At 36.9% G+C, this 19246-nt stretch overlaps 1 protein-coding gene across 2 annotated transcripts in view; it reads right to left on the bottom strand.

The window, feature by feature from the left end:
• Positions 1-19246, bottom strand: part of PTPRN2 (protein tyrosine phosphatase receptor type N2) — a 644732-nt gene that overhangs the window by 34929 nt on the left and 590557 nt on the right. For both annotated transcript variants that reach the window (XM_068673455.1, XM_068673456.1), the window contains exon 17: positions 11365-11442. In XM_068673455.1, coding sequence (XP_068529556.1) covers positions 11365-11442 — 78 coding nt within the window. The remainder of the gene's footprint in view (positions 1-11364; positions 11443-19246) is intronic.

Raw genomic sequence — 19246 nt, forward strand, 5'->3', positions numbered from 1 at the left:
TTCATTTTATTTTTTTCTCATTTTCTGGAGCTACAAGGGAAGTCCAACCCATGCTGCAGACTGTGCACTGTCAAGAGCACAGGTATAGCAGGAACAGAAGGAAACTCTTGTATCTTCACTATCAGCACAATCGCCTAACAATTTAGACTAGCCATGGTCCAGGATACAGGAATCCAACACATCCTCAGCTAAAAGATCTGTGGATGCCTCACACAAACAGCAGAACAAGCAGAGATACTCTGGTCTGGTGCATCTCCCTTCCAAACACAGCCCATGGCTGAACAAAAAGGCTCCTATGAATTAATACCAAACAGCATAATGACTAAAAACTGTTATTATTATGCTGTACATTGATGTTATATTTGCATACAACTTTCATTGTCTTTTTGCTAGCATATAAAATTACTGAATGAAGAATAAACTACTCTTTTTGTGAAGGGTTATGTTTATTTCACAGAAATATTTATAAGCAACTGTATTGACATGTAAATTTTGTAAACAAAAAAGGCCTTTGTCTAAACTGTGCAAAGACGAGATGATACATTCAATTCAAGGATTATTTTTTTTAATTACATATCAAATAAAAGGTTTCCTATTCATGGATAATGATGTTGTCTTCTCTTTTAAGAACAGCTTGCATATATAGAAACAAATAGCATTTTTCTTTGCCTTTTTTTTTTCTTTTCTTTTCCATTTTGTAACATAATTGAAACAACTTTTAAAAAAGCTTAGAATTATTTAGAGAAATTAATCTAGGGTTTGCACAGAATAGGGCTATTTATAATTTATATAGATAGAACTGAGGAAAGAAATTGTAGTTGGATATAAGGAATAGAAAAACCCTTCTTTTTTTTTCTTTTTTTCCCTTGAAAAGATTTTTCAAATCAAACTATCTGTAATCCGCCCATCCTCCTGTTAAAAACTGACAATACTGCAAAAACACCAAAAAATGCTATAAATTGATAGATAATTTATTTTTTAAGACAGATGTAGATTTATCATTTGTATCTTTTTTTTTTTGTCTTTGCATTTGTTTTAGACCGCAGCTGGCAACCTTCTTTGTATGTAAGGAAGATGAATTGGTTTTCATTCATTCTATCATAGTTTCACCTTTTTTAGTTAGCAATCAGACTAAGATCAGAATTCAAAACATGTATCTTACTTTAAAACTAGCCCCACTAAATCAGTACTTTCATCACATAACGATTTAATGTGCCTCTAGAAGGTATAGAAGCTCATTGAAGCCATTACGAAAATGAGGAGAAACACAGTTTTTATGAGTGTAATAAAAATACAATGATCTAGACCATAAACTAATCATCTAGCACTCTGCTTGTGCCACCCAAGTGTAACATTATAAAAGCCCACTCGTTTAGAGAGGAATCCTTACAGTTTGGCAGCCCTGTTCATTGGTTCAAAGATACAGCATTTCATTAGAGAGGGGCTGTCTGCATCTCTGAAGATTTCATTAAGCATAAATCCAAATGAAAGTTAATTTAAACAAACAATTTCAAAGTTACTCCGGGGTATAATATTTCTTTTAGGTCATAGCGCGAAAATGTAGAAGTCAAATCTACTAAATCAAGAAGGCAATACAATGTAGTGGCATCACCCCTGTTACAAGCAATTGTCACCGCATCTCGTGTGCTTACCATTGAGACGGGATCTTTACTAAGACTCACAGGCTGCGACTTGAGGACTACCACTCTTATTTGTTTCCTTAATAATTTAAGCATTAGACCATGGGGATGTTATCTGTATTTCTAGCCAAATAAAGCAGAAGAGGGGTAAGTCAGAGGCAGCTCACAGTTTTATACTGTGGCCAGTTCATCACCGCATCTTTAACTTGGTGATGGGTTCAGGCACTTCAGGTCCCAACACCCAACACTTTGCTGTGCCCAGTGTGCAGAAAGGGCCGTGTGCTAGGAGGTGGCCTCAGCCAGTGCGTCCCTGTACTGGAGGAGCAGGTAGCACAGCCTTGGTCTGCACAGCACCAGTACAGCTTCTGGGGAAGTGCCTTTGGTTACCAAAGTGACATTTTGTCTGGGCTCAGAGAAGAAACAAGGAGGTTCAGACACAAATTCACAATAATTCACATAATTCTGAACTTTATATGCTTCCACAGTTGAAAGTAAGCTATTGTATATGATACAAAATTAAATAGAAAGTAAGGTCCTCTGCGCAGAGGCTTTTCTTTTTAGGTATTTGTGTAGAGCCTATCAAAATTAAGCCTTAGGCTCTAAGCGTTAACTACTGTTAGGCAAATAACCATATAAAACTAAACTTCTCTAGATCACTTTGCATAGGCAGCTTCATGTTTGTAATTTATGGCAATACTTGGAGGAAAAGAACGTGGAATGGAATCTTCTGAATGAAAGTGATAAAGTCTGAGTTACGCGTAAGAGCTAACTACAGAGCTTTGCAGTGCATGCTTTGTGGAAAAGGGAAAACTGTATAATTGTGTGACATGTCTACCTTCAGCCTATATGCCATGTTAATTATCTTTAATGAGGTTCTGCTGTATGCATCATTCTCAAAACATTCCTTAGACAAGAATAACACCATCCCTTTCCATTTATTGCAAATTAAAGGCTGAATCCTGCAACCCAAAGATGAGCAGTGCATTTGACATCCGCAGGATTCCCTGTTGATGAAACCCACCACATGGAGAGACCTCATGCTGTGGCTATCGAGCATGCCAGTCCCATACAAAGGACTTCTGCATTGGAAAGAATTAAATTTAGTATGAATTACTTGTAAAGGAGCACAGAACTGCTTTTTCAAATAAGGAAAAAAATAAAGGCACAAATAGAATCAGTGCTACAACTGCCACAAATCCTATAAAACAAGCATTTTTTAAAGCTTGTATGCATATTTACAAATTCTGTTGTTTACTAGCTTGTAAATAAAATAGTTGATATGAATCCTCTTATTTTTGTCAGACACTTGATCATTTTGAAACTTCTTTTTATAATTACGGATCCACCCCAAAACCCCTTTTCAGCCATTTTCTTCTTTGTTTTAGTGATAGGGAAATGATAAGATATGTGTTCCAATCAGATGCTGTTCTTTTGACAGGGACTGGTGGAGAAGTTTCTAAAATGTGATGATTTAAAAGTAGAAAATAACTAGGAAAATCGGTTAAATCCAGCCTGTTCACTAAAAATAACAGGCTAATCACACCAGCTGCATTCTGAAAGAGATCTCCAGTAAACTGAAGAATCTACCTTCTCTGTCTTTTAAGTTTCCCAAATAGTTGGTAAATGTAACTGTTTGGAAAAGCGGAAAACAAACAAACAAATTCTAATTCCTAATGGCGATCAAAAATCAACAAAAATAAACACAATTCCTAAAACTGCAACAAGTAAGGTATTACCACTTACAGGATCAGATTGTACGCATCCTATTACACATCTCAACTGTAATTTCTTTCAAGTTTTCCACTGGAAATAGAAAATGTTGTATTGAGACGGTCAGAAAATGGTATTTTCTGGAATATTTTAAAAATAAACCTCAACATTTTAATTAGTTTAAAAGAAAAGTGGGGAGCTTTTAACTTAAAAAAATATTTTGGGGGATTTAGAATTTTGGTTGCTTGCAAAACAAGCTTTTTGCAAAATATTTTGGTTGACGATAGCTTAGCCTTTTGATGTGAAATGGGTCAAATCCGACAAAATCAGTGTCTGTTTGCAGAGTCATATGTGTGCAAGACGACCAAGAAAATCCATAGTTTTAAAAATTAGCTATACATTTTATGTTTAATTAGAAATTACAGTTAAAAGGACATTTTAAAACATGAAGCGAATGGAAATCATTCCATACACCGCATGAAAACAGTACTCCATGTTGAAGTTGAATTCAGGAGCTATGACTCAGAGCTTTCCTCAGTCTGGCCAGGAGCAGCCACACTGCAGCAGTGATGACTTCAGAGAAGATCATATATAAGCAGGTGGCAGTCAGGCTGGCTGCATGCATTATGCTCCTGCTGCTGCAACAACCCTTCTTTGGAAGTCAATGAGGAAGGCAGACTCAAGACGACTGCATGTGTTGCTGTACCTTCTGTTGTCTCTGAGAGACATGAACTGCTCTTATTCTTCTCAGTAGATGGATAACTCAAGCTTTATTATTAAATAATTTAAATACTCTGTTTAGTATTGCAGTGCTGACAAAACCACATTAAAAGGGGACAGTCTCACCAAAACTTCCATAAATTAGCTTTTCACTTTAGTATTGGAGAGGTGGAACCCCAAAATTAAAGGGACAATATTTTTAAAAGGACCACTTCTAATTACCTTCTCTGACCTAAGCCTTAATTAGAAGTGAGCATGGTAAATGCACACTCCTACACAGAACGCCTATGGAATTCCTAATGCAATATTTATTTCACATGGCTTGATAAGTTACTAGAGCTCTAGGGGCTACTGTTCTGTGCCTCCCTCTCCCTTGCTGTTTTTCTTTTATTAAATTAAAATATGCATATTTTACACATTGAATTGCTCTGTTTCTCTTTTCATCTGCTTTTCTTTCTGAAGGTGAAAACTGATTAGACATGCAGGAAGTCCTGTTCCAGGCAAGGAAAATAAAACTTGGGAATCAAGACTGCTTGAAAGCCTTGTGTTCTGCACAGATGAACAAAATGGAGAAAAATAATCTAGTCTGAAAATTAATTTCAGCATTCACAAAACATGCTGAACTGGGAGCACAGAAACCAGCAATCAGAGCAGAGTTTGGTACAGTTGCTCTTACTCAACCCATGGGCTTGGAACACCAATTTTGCAAGGAGACTCATTCAGCTACAGCCACATGGTCTTTTGTCCATGGGGATTTGCCTTTGGAGAGCACTGATGACTAATCTTTTTTAACACAGGAAACAATCAACTGTCAGTATTTTGTATTTGTTTTTCTGAATTGCAAAATTGGAAAAGAAAAGCAAATGGTGCCAAACAGACATGCAAACATTTATCAAGTCCTCAAGTCTGAAATTCAGGAATTGGGTTCTTTACATGCTGGTGTGATCTGGGAGTAAAACGACAGACAAATTTTGAACTGACTCTGACAATATATTGAATACGGGTAGAAAAAAATACTATAAAATAGTTTTAGATTTAGAAAAGCAGAATAGGGGGCAATGAAAATTAAATGGCAACGGAATTCCATGGCTCAGATCAGGGCTTTGGTCTTTACTCCTGGGACTCTTTCTGCAATTTACATTTAATAGTCTTGCAATAAAAATAGAAAATAATCAAAGGAGCAGAGATGAGGTCTCACCATGCCCAGCTGGAGGCCCCAGTCACAACAGCACAAACCTCTGCTGCAGTTGGCAATAGTGTGTCTTTAACAAGAAGAGCGAAGATCTCAATTTCAAGAATATTTCATGTATTGGTGAGTAGTGAAGGAAAGATGGGGTAATGAAAATCATGTATTTGATTCAAAACATGTCAGATGAAGCTCTTTTTCATATCCTGGAAGAGCATCCTAAGTTCAAAGGGTCAACACCTGCAGTCTGTCCTCCTGGTGCTGTAATGGATTCAGTGCTGTTCACGTGTGGTACCTGCTCCAAGACTCCAGTCAGACTGGACCCTCCAGGGGGATTAAGGCACTGGGAGAAATATCTAGCCTGAGCTACAGATCTTTTCAGGTAAAAAGGCTGGGGATTTCCTAGTCCAAATTATAATTGTTGACTGCATTTAATCCGATGGCTCATTGTTGTAGGTCCTTTGAACCCTTTTGTTTCTCTGTCAAATAAGGAGAATTGTATTTCTCTGTTCCTTCCATAGAAGTCATACGATGTTCATATACTTTGTTAATTATGTTGGTCATGAACATAGGAAATCAAAGAAAGACAACAAATACTTATGTAAATATATATCATACTTGATTTGATTTTCCAGGGAAATTACGAGGCCACTTGGCAGGAACTGCTTCATCCCTCCCTCTATTTCACCTACTATGGTAAAATAAAAAAAAAAAAAGAAAAAAAAAAAAAGTAGTGAAACTGCGCTTCCCTCCAAGAAGAGGAAGGGCAAATGTTTAATAAAAGGCTGAAGGGCAAATGATTAATAAAAGCAAAGCATAAGGTGGGTACTAGCAGTTCTAAAGGGAGAATAAGACTGTATTTTCCAGCGGGAAAAGCTTATGGACTCCTACAGAAACCTCCATTTTCAGACAATGAACTTTAACAGATATGCAGTTTATAAAACTGGCATAATTAAGAACATTTCTTTCGTGTAAGGACAGTTGGCTCTAAATATTCTAACTCCAAGGAACCGTTTCTTGCATATTATCATCCCTAGTCTTCTTAGAATGCTTTAAAAGTTAAGGCATGTACTTCATGTCAAATACTTCATGGAATTATAACCCAGCACATATGGAAAATAATAAAATTTTATGCCTCCAGAATTATTCACAACATGGAACTCCTGCTGCGAAAACTTGTTATAGATCAGAAATGTTCTACGTCCTCTTTCTTTTGAATTATGTTCAAAGAGATGTTGAATTTTAATAGTGTTATGTGAAAGAGCTCAGTGAAATCTCACTGAAGCTGCTGGACAAAATCATCACCTTTCATTCAAGATAAATGCAAGAAACAAGCAAGCTCTTTTATGGAGCTTGATAACTGAAATTACAGAAGTTATCATCAAAAACAAGAGAAATGTGAAGCATGTGGACCCATGAGTTTTTCTAGAAACTGATATGCTTAATGCAGAGAGAGAGGCATTAATCAAGGCAAGATGATTAATCAAGATAAGCAGAAAAAAAAAAAAACATGTAAAAGGAATAAAGAAATCACCAGGACCGCTCGACAACCTAGCATTGTGATCATGGTAGAAAAAAAGCTGAAAGAGAAGTTGGGGGTAAAATACTGGGTGAAAGAGGTTTGCGAAAGAAGAAAAAAAAAAAAAGAATTCATTGCTTGTTATTTGATTCTGTTTCTGTTCAAGGAAATAAAACTCCATACTTTCTTTGTAAATAAAATGGAACTATATCAAAGCAAAACCCTGTCCTGATGATGAATTCTCTTTCCAGCTGAGAAGAAAACAACACACAGACCTGGCAAATTGTTTAACCACTCAGGTAAAAATGGATTAATACCATGTGAGAAGAGGCATCCAGTTTTCAAGAAAGGGAACTGTGAGGTGGAATTCCCACTGAACCAAAATAGAATCAATGAAGGAAGTATCTCTCACAAATAGTAATTGGTAAAAAGAGATGAAAACAAGACCAGATGAAATTAAAAGAAGACCTAAATCAGCTGGAGGCTTTTCAAAATTAATTAAAGTAGTGGCTGGAAAATTTCCAGAGCAGTCTAAGAGATGACATGCAGTCAGAGATGAAATCTCTGCTTGAGCCGCAAACACAGAGTAACCAGACAGATTAGGAAGCCCTGTGGCAAAACAGATCAATGAGGTGACTGACAACACATCTGCTGCAGGCAAGAAAGTTTTCAAAGAAAAAGGTAAACCAGAAAAGTTGGAACTAACTTGGGGCTTGCTGGCTGATAAGAGCTATGGCAAAGATATAAAGGGTTGGAGAAGAGAACTGGAACACAGGGGCAGACAACTGTGCAAGTCTGATGCCTGGAAATGGCCTTAAAGCATTGTAAAAGCCACACTAAGACCCATGTCTTTTTCTTTAGCACTATTATTTTTTACAACATAAATAAAGTTGGTTTGAAAACTATTTGAAAATGATCTATGTACAAGAATTTGGACTATCTCCAGCTCAGAGACTGCATCTTTGAAAGAAAAAATTCCAGCAAGCTAATCCTTCTCAGACTAACATTAAAACCCAAATGAAGAGAAATGTACAGAAAATGTTGAATCTAATCACCAGCTCTAATGGCCTAAGTGAGATGGGACTGAAGAACAATACCTGCTGTTCTTCCTCACATTACCAAAAAGGACATTATCTTTCAAGAAGTGATCACTAGTGAGAAGACTGAAACTGGTCCCTCTCCTGTCCCACAGGGGTACTAGGTATGGATCTGTTCATCAGGAGTAAGAATGCTAAACAGGATGAGCTTGGGTAAAGCATCAGCAATGATTTAGGAAAGATTTTTGCCTGGAAGACAGAGAAGACACTATCTTCATTCAGATCCCGGCAACGTGAAAGTAGTAAATGGGAGTTTGATTACTGAGTGTCTAACAGCACTTGCACAAAAATACTGGGCACTGGATCAACATAACTGGTTGTAGATGGGCCTGCCAATAAAAACAGGAAAAAAGACTATCCAAAACTAAATAATCTGTTCGGTCTTAAATAGAGATAATGAATGTGACCACATGATCATGCAGAAAACACAGACATGAAGAAGAGCAGGCACTGCTGAACAGTGTTGGAGCTCAGGAACTGGGTTCCTTTTGCATGCAAATACATTGGAAAAAGAGATCCAGAAGTATCCATAGCCTTACCTCCTGCCAACATGCCTTTGGTCCATCAGACCAACAAAAAATTGGTCCAAAGTAAAACCCACAAAGTAAGTATAATACAGTATGACTCATGGGTGGAAGAATCCAATGCAAATTTAAGACAAACTGCATTTAGAAACTGTGTGTCTGGAATTTAGCATGAAAACTAGATAGTCAGGACAGATCAGGAGTAGTTCAGATTTTGTGATGGATATCAGCTGTGCTGTAAATGCCAGGAAAGTTGTTTTACATCTACGCTTTCATGCTAAACAAATACTTTGTAGACAAGTGTTTTAGAGAAAACAGCTTGAATTGTTTACAGGAGTTGAAACAATTATACCTGTTTCTTGCTGGGGTAGCCTTACAGACAAGGAAAAATTGACTGGATGGTGCCCACCATGCAACTAGGATCTAAGGCTACAAAAAGAGAAAGCAATAGATCTAGTAAATATTGGCAAAGGGTACGCCACACTCCAAGAGTCTTTGTTTGATTTGCTAAAGCATGACATGATGCCTTTAGACAAGGAGCAGCAGATTAATCCCAGGTCTCTGCTCTGGAATCGGTCGCTGTTGTTACTATCAGTAGGATAACTACTTCACTGAGCATGCAGAAGGGGAAGAAAGAAGCACAGCTCAGTATCAGCTGGTTCTGAGTGGAGGAGGGAGAGGGAGGAGAACCACTGAGAAGATGTTTCAGGAATGAATAACTGAATTCAAACAATCCCTGGTGGCAGCACCACAATGTGTATAAACTACAGAAAACTGTATTCAAGTGAACATCAAAGAATTCTGCCTCGAAAGGAGTTAATACCCTATTCTCCTTAGCAAGTTCAAGTTTCCCTTTCTTTATCTTAAATAGCTACTGTTTGGTGAAAAATGGATATAAACTTTGCTCCTGCATCTGGACATTAACCATAACAACTGAACCAGCATATTGACATGTGATCTGCAGGAAGTTTAAAAAAAAAACAACCAAAGAAAAGTGGGTCATGGTCAAATCTGACATAGGAAGCTTGTTATTTTGAAGTGACAAACATCATCAAAATAAATGTAAGAAATACGCTTGAATGGAAACCAATAGAAGAACCAGTAAAATATCACATATCAAGTATATCACATGAAGAGTGGACACATAGCCACACTTGGGAAGCAGCTGATATTGCCAAATAGTGTCCATGAAGCAGCAGACCTGGTGCCAATGGAGTGATTTTTACTGGGAGAAGAAATAGCTAAGGAGAACAAAAAGAAAGTGAAAGAAAATGAAGAAATTCAAGTAACAAATGGCATGAAGAACAGAAGTTGAGAGAGACTTTTGACAATGGAGTTGGACAGAAACAGCTTGGGTCACAGAACAAAGAAATAACTTTTCATTTCTAGTCACTCTCTCTGCAAATATGTTGCCTAACTGTTCAAATTAGAATGGGAGAAGAATAAAATATATTCTTCATACTATGGTGGGATTAATCCTGATTTCTGTGTTGGCAGCAATGCTCATAAAAGTTTGTTCTTTAAATGCTTCCTTTAAAAATGATAATGTATAATTTTTCAACATGTAAAGATGTAAAAGCTAGAGGTAAAAATATACAAATATGAAAAAATACACAATTTAAAATCCGCTATTACAGAATAGCTAACATGGTATTTGATTTTGCATGTTTAACTTAAAAAATATATTTTCAGGTAGCATGCTTGATGTAAGGAACGCACTCAGCAAGGGAATAAAAAAACCAGTCTTCTCAACTGTGTCTAATTGCCAAATATTTAAGACAAAAATCACAAGTTACTTGAAAATTTAGGCTGGAACAACTGCTCAACTTACTTCAAGCAGAATGCATTTGCTCTGCACTTCTAAAAACACGGCCCAAAATATCTCAGATTGAGCATTTAAATATATAGACACTCAAAATCAAACAAACTTTTTGAAAATTTATCAGAGAAATGGTAGGAAATTGTGCTATGAAGAGCGTATAAAGTTGTCTTTAACAGGGCTCAGGTGATAGTTTAAAATCACAGACCAAGTGATGCAGATGACAAAATACGACGATTTCAACTGAATGCAAGCTCCTAAAATACAACAGCTTTCCTAAATTTTTTCCTTAGATATTCTCTATCTTCAGAACAAAAGTTTCTAAATTCATAATGCAAAACAGAAAATAAAAACATATGCTTGTGTTGTTAATAAGCCATAGTTAGCTGTAACACTTCCTCCATAAACAGCTTTCATAAGCTTCCAGGCAGACTTTTACACTTACAAAGGAATACTGAATGCAGATACCCATCATGCAAACAGACAGCCTGTTATGTAGGCACACACCTAGCCTGGTCCTGTGTGTATGTCCAAATCTGAGAGCTGAATGAGCACATAAAACGACTGCGAGCAAAGTAAGCCCATATTTGCGCATTGGTAATGAGTGTTTTTAGCCTTGCAAAAATTTGTGGATCTACTTAACTTTATGCAGCAGGATTTTAACTCAACACTTAAGAATATGTGGTAGGGAAAATGTGTAAAAATTTAAGCATTTTGGGGAACCAAAGCATGTGAGAAGTAGATTTTCATGCAAAAATCCACAGCAAACTGTGCTGGGTCCTTTTTGATCCGGAGAATGACAATGAATTCTGACTATGCCCTTAAGAAGGTCAGACCATCTAAAATCATCCAGTTCTTGGCAACAGTTTAATTATGGACTCTGGCCTTAAGTTTGGCACTAAAATATGAATACTTTACCCTGAGTTTTTTTCTATATATTTTCCAGATCAACTCTTCTTTGACAGGGCTTGTCACATACATAAAATATAATATCCAAATACTAAATTTTAGGAAGACATTTCATCAAAGTTTTTTTTCAAATTCTGAGACTCAAGCACAACAGATTTTACATTCGTTATGTTTTGAGAAGCACAGAAAAACACATGGCTTATAACCTAACCTCAGTTTTCAAGGAGATGTTTAACTTACCTGCCAGAAGTCAGCAACAGTAGCAGGGAGAGGGCCCTGGGTGGCAATATATGCTGGGTTTCGGGGGTCATGGTCCATCTGGAATAAGGAAAGAGAACACAGACTGGATTTGTTTGAAGGAAAATCCCTTGCTGTGTTAGAGACAGAAAGTATGCCAAGGTACTAACAAGTGACTTCCTGAAGGACTGTTTTGCCCCTCCATCCTTCATTGGCAAGCAAAGGATTTTATTTCTATTTATAAACTCAGAGGAGACCTTTTTCCACAAAAGACTGATGCTACCACATGAATATCAGCACACATGATGAGCAACAGCCTATGTCTTCAGTGTGCAGCGTAAGATCATTCATGGTGGTTGACAAAGGCATTTATTTGAGATCAGTACTCGTGGTTTCATAGCAACCTAGGAGCCATCTGAAACATTTTTCTACACTGACTGTTAAGAATGCTCCACACAACTAAATATGTTCTCCATTTCCACCGTGCCAGTCAAGGGCACATGTAACTCAGAAAAAGCAAAAATGGGGAACAAATTCAGTTTCTGGCTTTTTCTGGTTAGCTGAGTTGTCTAAATGCATGGATTTGGCCTCAACAGAGGAAGTTCTGCTTAAAGGCCTTAATTATAGCATTTAATTCAAGGAGCAGAAAATTCACTGAGCAGAAAAAATAAAGAATCTAAGAAACAAAGCCATCAAGAGTAAATAGGATTAGTGTGTTACAATGAATGTTTTTGAAGTGATGGGTGGCTTTCTTGGTTCTAAATCATAGGAACCATTCTGCTGAAAAAGAAGATCTGCTGATGGGATTAAAAAACAAACAAACTCATTCTAAACCTGAACTGGGCAATACAAAACTTTGAACATAAAGAAAAAAGACCTGGTTCAGCTCCCAAATGTGTGGTTGTGACTCAGTGACACTGACAACAGCGAGAGTTAACTTATACCCATGTAGCTGAAGGCAAAATTTGTCTCAATACATGATTTTCTTCTATAAGTAAAGATCTGAATAAGAATGAATGTGAGTCACATTTGCATTAACAGGAATCTACTGAATTTATTCATAGCCTATCAAAATTTTCAGTGATGGTACATGTCAGTGTAAAAGAAGGCACCTCATAATTATGTGCAACATAAAAGAGGGAAGAACCATAAAGAACAGATGTAAGTTATTCTAACAGAACAACAATATGATGAATGTTGCAAAAAGGAAGAAAACCCTTTTATGATTCTAATTTTCTGATGTATAATTAAACCAGACTTAATATTAAAATTCTCCATGACAACACAACACAGGTAAAATGAAGTCACTTGAGTCCATTTGGAATAAAAGCTTACACTTCTAATTCACCATGGTTATCAGAAACCTTGACCATAATGTCTATAATACCATCATTTTATTCTGAGCTTCATTAAGATGCTCCTCTGATCAGCAAACAACTCTGCACAACAAGCAATTGCTCAAAACATATTTCAACCTTGCCTTTTGACAAAAGCAATTTGATAGCAGGACACTTTATACTGCAGGTATTTTGACACTGGGGAAAAAGTCAAAAAGTAACTTTCTTCAGAAAGCAGTATTAGCAGAAAAAAACTTAGGAACTATTTCAAAACGGGCAATGTTTTTTTTTTCTTTCTTTTTGTTTTGTTTTGTTTTGCTTGTTTCCTTTTAGAATTGAGGCACCAAACTAAACACTGAAAGCAACAACAAATGCGATTAAGCAAAGTCAGACTTAAAATTTATTTTGCTCTATGATGGATGAAATAATTTCTGTTGTTTTGTTTTGAATCCCACAGAGATCCATAGGATTTAATCATCTGCTTAAATGTTTTCCTGCACTGTAACTAAAAATCTTAGCTTAGAAAAAGTGATCTGCACTGAGAAGGACTTAAAACTCCCCACAGAAACTGCTGTAAGCTGCATGTACATGAAAATGACATCACCTCACTATTCGTGAGCTCAAGAGCCTGACTTGGAAACATAACCAACAGTGAATACACCCAACTTTATAAAAATAATAGTTTACTTTGAATTTCTCCTTAAAATAAATTCTTTTGTATATATACATGCCAGAAAACAAAGGCAGAAGAAATCAAGGATGATGCAAATTGCGCTGTCATGGAAGAAATACTTCTCAACATTCAGCTGATAAATCAGGAATAGGACAATCTTGGCATTTCAGCATTAATCAACCTCTGTCACAAAGGTGCTGTTGGAACGTGGCAAACATTACAATAAGCACAGAGTAGTGAAGTGTATCAGCAGTTTAACAATAATTCAAAAGACAACTACAATTATTACATTCCAAGCACATTGTGTTGTGCAGAAAACAATCATGAGCAGAAACTCTTCTTGCTTGGAGCAAATAGAAGGCAGCAGAAAGCCCTATCACACTATTAAATGATCTTTAACTGAACAACAGTAAGAGCAAAGATTAAACTAATTAAATGAAATTCCTGGTTTCATCAATTTTCTATTATATGTACTGTTTTAAGGCTGAGTATTTTGAGAAAAATGTAAAAAATCACTACTCTGATCACATTCAAATTAACATGAGCAGGCAACAGTGAAGGACAGTTCTTCAATGTTTTTGTTACGTTCTTTTCTATTCTCTCAAGGTCACCAAGAACACCAACAGCATCTTAATCTATCAAAGTTAACAAAAGTTTGAATAAAGAAATAAAGTCAGTAATGGGTTTTAAACTAACTAATCAAGGATCAAGTAAAAAGCTTTTTTATGTCAGTAGTCATTACCTTCTTTCAAGAATCCCTGAGATTTCTCACTTCACCAAAATAAAGCAAAAAATGTATTCTCCAAGAAGAATAGAGAACACCAGGCTCCATACCATCAAGTATTATTAAAACAAAAATCAACTGTTTGTTAATATTTGACTTAGGAAAATTCATCAGAAATCACCCTACTAGCAATTGCTTAAAAATAACAATATTTTTCCCTTTATGTTTTATTATGTGCTTTTTATCAAAGAACAAAATTCACATGAGTAACATTAGAACTGGGTGGAACAGCCATTTTTAGCAAGAAAAAAAGGTGCAATTATTACTTCCGTTTTATTACGGATGAATTCTCATTTTCTGCAGTGATACAACAAAGGCAAGCCTGGTGATAATGTTTCAATCTAGGTTTCCTTAATATTGTATTAAGGGGAATAAGGGATCAAGGATTACTACAACTAACCATGCAATTAACTGTGGTCATTTTGGTGGTCATTTTTGGTCATTTTGCCACCGTCAAAGATGGAAACAAACAGGATGAGCATTCATGTTCATTGTTGGAAAAGAAATACCACAGAAAACAGTCCCTAACTATTAGATATGTTAGCATCTAATATAAAAACAAACAAACAAACAAACAAACAAAACAACTAAAAATAACTAATAAAAACTTGTATTTTTCTATAGTAATTTTTTTTCTTTGTAATTAAAGCTGTATCTTAAGGTAGGAAAATATGGGAAGAACACTATCACAATTAGTTGCAACTTTGTTAAATTAATACCAGACCACAGACCAAAACTACTCTATTTTTTCTTACAAGAGCTCTAATATCCAGTTGCTTTATTTTTGCATGGTTTCCCTGAAGACTCCTGAATTTTTGTGAGTTTTTACATAGAGTTCCTAGCACTGCATGATTTCACTGATAATGCTGATGAAATACAGCAATATCAATACATACTGGGAGAAAATCCTTGTACATATAGATTCTTGTTAAGCAGTTTTGTGTCATTGTAAGCATTGAGTATCAATGACTATTTTGGACTCTCACATAAATGATGCATCGATTCATTCCTGCCCTTTACCTTCCCCATCAGCTTGTCCAATCCTTACTTGCCACAGAGAAAAATGCTCGGTGAGATGTGCCCCCAGTTACACTGTATTTGCCTTGATCTAAATCTTCTGTGTCTGGCTGAAATATTCCTAAATCATATGAGAGCAGAACGAGATCCAGTGGAGACTAAACATGATGGAAAGAAAGTTGAACTCTGATTAATTAATGCCTTAAGAATTTGTATGGATTCAAGGTACTGAGTAGTTTCCAGATTCAATGTGTTTATCATGCCAATAAAATCTACCTTCATGTATCTATTTAATGCACTCTATAGAGTAAAGATAATCTATAAATTAAAAAAAAAAAAAAAAAAAAAAAAAGGTTGTTGTAAAACAAATTGTATCCAGCAGATACTGGTGAACTTTGTAATCACATTTCAGCATTAAAACTAAAAAGGTAGACCAGTCCTCATTTTCATGTTTGAATTAAAATTTAAAACAATTTTTAAATCCTTCTTTTAAAACCCCTAATGGAATGAAAGAAGTAAATCTGGCTGTGAATGCCATTATGAATTTCGGAGTCTATTCTTGGTGATGAAATTTGTATGCTGTGTTTGAACAAACTGTCACGTTAATGACATTCCTCAGTCTGGTGTCTTCAATAATAAGCAAACTGAGTTTTTAAATGTAGTTGATGGGATTTTTTTTCTCTCTCAGACACCCTATGAGGAAAAACAGAATTCCCATTTACTTTCATGACCTCTGATTTAAAAGCAAAGATTGCACATTATTTACTACTGGATGATTTTCCTGAAATTTAATGAGGACTAAGTACAAATATGACAGATGTAATTATCACAGTTTTATTCTGCACAGTCAGGGTCTCCTTGTGCTGTAATTGCAAGCTTTTCATTCAGCTGCCGATAGCAGAGTTATTATCATAGTACTTTATGTTATTTCAGAGAGGAGGGAAACAGATTTCTACCCCACTTTTACCCTGCAAATTCTCCCAAGGACTCATTTTGCCTGGCCTGATGCTACATTGAAGTTAAATGGCTACAGGAAGAACTTGGACTAAATCTCTGCTGATTCTCCTCACCGACCTCCAGCTGTGGTGAGGCCATCAATCTAACCCCAGTTTTCACAACATATTGGAGGGAAAGGAGGTCTTGAGGGGGTAGCATTTTTTAAAAGGCAGGAACATGTGGGCAGGTGGCCAGCCCATTGTCTAGCGAGGGGATTTTTTTACTGTGTTCTGCTGCACTCATTTAGACTTAAGTTAAGGTTGAGTGAGCCCCAGCTGGAGGCTGGACCACTGACCCAGAAGCTGGAGATACCCTGCGACTTGTACGCGACTGGAAGCCTCCCTACCCGAAGCTCAAATATAATTACTTTATTTTACACTCTTCCCTTGCCAGACAGCTCACACGCGCAGGGAGGAGAAATTCTCTTCTCGTCAGTTCAGGCTGTACTGGTCCTCTGCTTTTAGTGCCCATCTTGCAGCCCACTACAACGCTTGCTTCCAACCCAAAAACAGAAGCAACATCACCATATTGACATGATAATTACTGAGGTTATTTAAGTTGAAAGGCAGCATTCTCAAAGAAAGAAATTGCAGTATTTTTTCAAGAGTGAATAAAGGCAGACTTGCTCACAAAGAAGTGGATCAAATGTGTGTGCTAACAGAAAATGTCTCAAATAAACAGCAGTAGTAACAGTAAGTATGTCCATCTCAGGCTGCAGAAAATACTGCAGAATCAAGTGCCCAATATAATATTTCAGTAGGTATCTGAGGTTGTAAGCAGCTCATAAAGTCTCTATCACTCCTATATTCTACCTCACTGTTCACAAATAATTCCAGATTAACAAATACAATTACACTGACACTAACTTTAATATATCTCATTTGTCTTGAAATGAAACAGTTTGCAGGGAGTCTTTCCAAACTATGGGCTTGCAAAGTAGTGATTTCCTCCTACCAACCTCCCACTGCATCACCTTCAGGAAACACACATTTTATCTATGGTTTCCAAAATAGTGAAATGACTATTGAGTTAGCACAAAACCATCTGGAGCATCTCTTTCCTTGGAATAACAGGTCGTCTACGTAAATGTGGGCTGTGGCACTCCTTCCCACACAGCAGGATCCCTATCCTACCACGAGGTAAAGGAGATCATAAGTTTCTCTTGGCAGTTTTGTATGGCTATGCAAGACCCTGAGTGTTCATCTTAACCCAGTGAAACACTTGTGCGCCCACTTATCTCTGAGTATACAAATACTGCCATAAGAGACAGGGAGACAACTGGAACTTTGCTTCATCACTGTGACTTATTTGGACAAAACTCTTGAGTATGAGAAAGCTATAAAAATGAAATATCTTCTAGTCTCGCAGAAGAAAATACCCTTGAGTGCTGGATGGAGTGGCAAGACTACAACTCCCTGTTAAAACATTACTTAAAAGCTGTGAAAGTGGAGATCCTCTCCCTTCACTACCACAGGGCATCCAGACAAAGCAAACTACTTCCCAGTTATGTCAATGGAATATCTTGGTCTTGCTTCTCCACCCACAACACTACCCGATCTCAAACTTTTCTCATCAGTGTAATTAAGGGAATAACTACAGTATAATCTAGAAATATAATTGCAACAGGTATATACACACATGCAAGTTTTCCCCCCTTACCCATGCTAATCTGTGTACTAAAACCAGGATGTGTCCACAATAACTTTTGGGCAAGTTGCAGAAACCCATCCTGGTGTCTTTGGTAAAAACTCCTGCCATCTGTGCTGCTGCCAGTGTTGAACCTGGCTTAGCCCCATGTCTACAAATGCTGCAATTCCACTTCCTGTAGTCATGTGAATGACAACCGAGCTCTTAAAAGAATATGGTATCTTAATTACTGTATACACCTTGCACTTGCTATGAAACCTCGCAGATTTACTACCAAATTAAGGCTTGAACTCACCCAATATTCCTTGGAGCTCCAAGTTACTTTGATGATCTTCTAATCCTAGGGCCAGATAGAGCTTGGTCTAGGCAGAGACATACTTAAAAGTAGTCTAAAAACTGCATTAATCTGTGTGCATCTATCCTTGTTTTCTAAAATGACAGCTGGCAATCCCTGAAACATGCAGGTGCTCTGGTCTACCCTCTACCCTAAGCCAAAGACAAAAACATCCTGAAGATGCCTGTTGAGTTCTATGTGTTTTTAAATGCGTATTTATGTGAATAAAACATTTTTATATATTCAAGGAAATGAGGCTTTTGAACTCCACTGAAAGTAAAGACAATGAAGCTCACAGAACAGTTTATATATATATATATTTTTTTTCTGTTTTGGAAGAAGCATTCTCAACAACATTAGAAGGAAGGAAGCAGCCTGTAATTTCATGCTGTTGCAAATTGTCAGCTGCCTTGCCCACATGAATTGATTTAACTGGGGGAGTGATGCTCCCCAGCAAAATGAGACAGTAATGGCATACACAACCCGCTACAGTGAGAGCTAATTCTCCATCTTAAATTCTTTCTCACACAGTTTCCCTATAATAATTTAGATACTTAAGTAATGTGAAAAAGAACCAAGTGCAAAGTGACTCCCATACTTTTTCTCCCTCAAATGTTATCTTGACACTTCCATTGAGAAGCTATGACAGGGCAATGCTACTGGCTCCATCATAGCTGTTTTGTTTCTAATAGTGGAGACCTCTTCTTGTCACTTTTCATTGACAAGAAAGGATCCATATTCAGTTTGCGTAGGGTGAGAAAGGGCAGCTGGGCCAGGCTGAAGTATTCAGAGGCAAAAACTGGGCAGACCTATTTTGCAGATTGAATGGACGCATGAGTGGAGAGGGAACCTGTTCTTGCTTTTGAAACAGCAAGCTCAGAGAAGAACCAGGAGAGCTACAGAAACATAGAGCTACACATCGGGAAGGCGGTAGATGAGGAAAGTTAGGAGGAAATGTCCAGAAATTCAGAAGCTCATGGAGCTCAGTTGTCTGCACCTGCAGAAACCATTCCTCCTCTGACAGCAGTAGGACTAGGTAAAAAATGAGTGAAAAGCAAGAAAGCTTTACCTCCTCAGAAAAGGAAAGCCATGCTAAG

This window comes from Anas acuta, chromosome 2 (assembly GCF_963932015.1).
Source record: "Anas acuta chromosome 2, bAnaAcu1.1, whole genome shotgun sequence".
Lineage (NCBI taxonomy): Eukaryota > Metazoa > Chordata > Aves > Anseriformes > Anatidae > Anas > Anas acuta.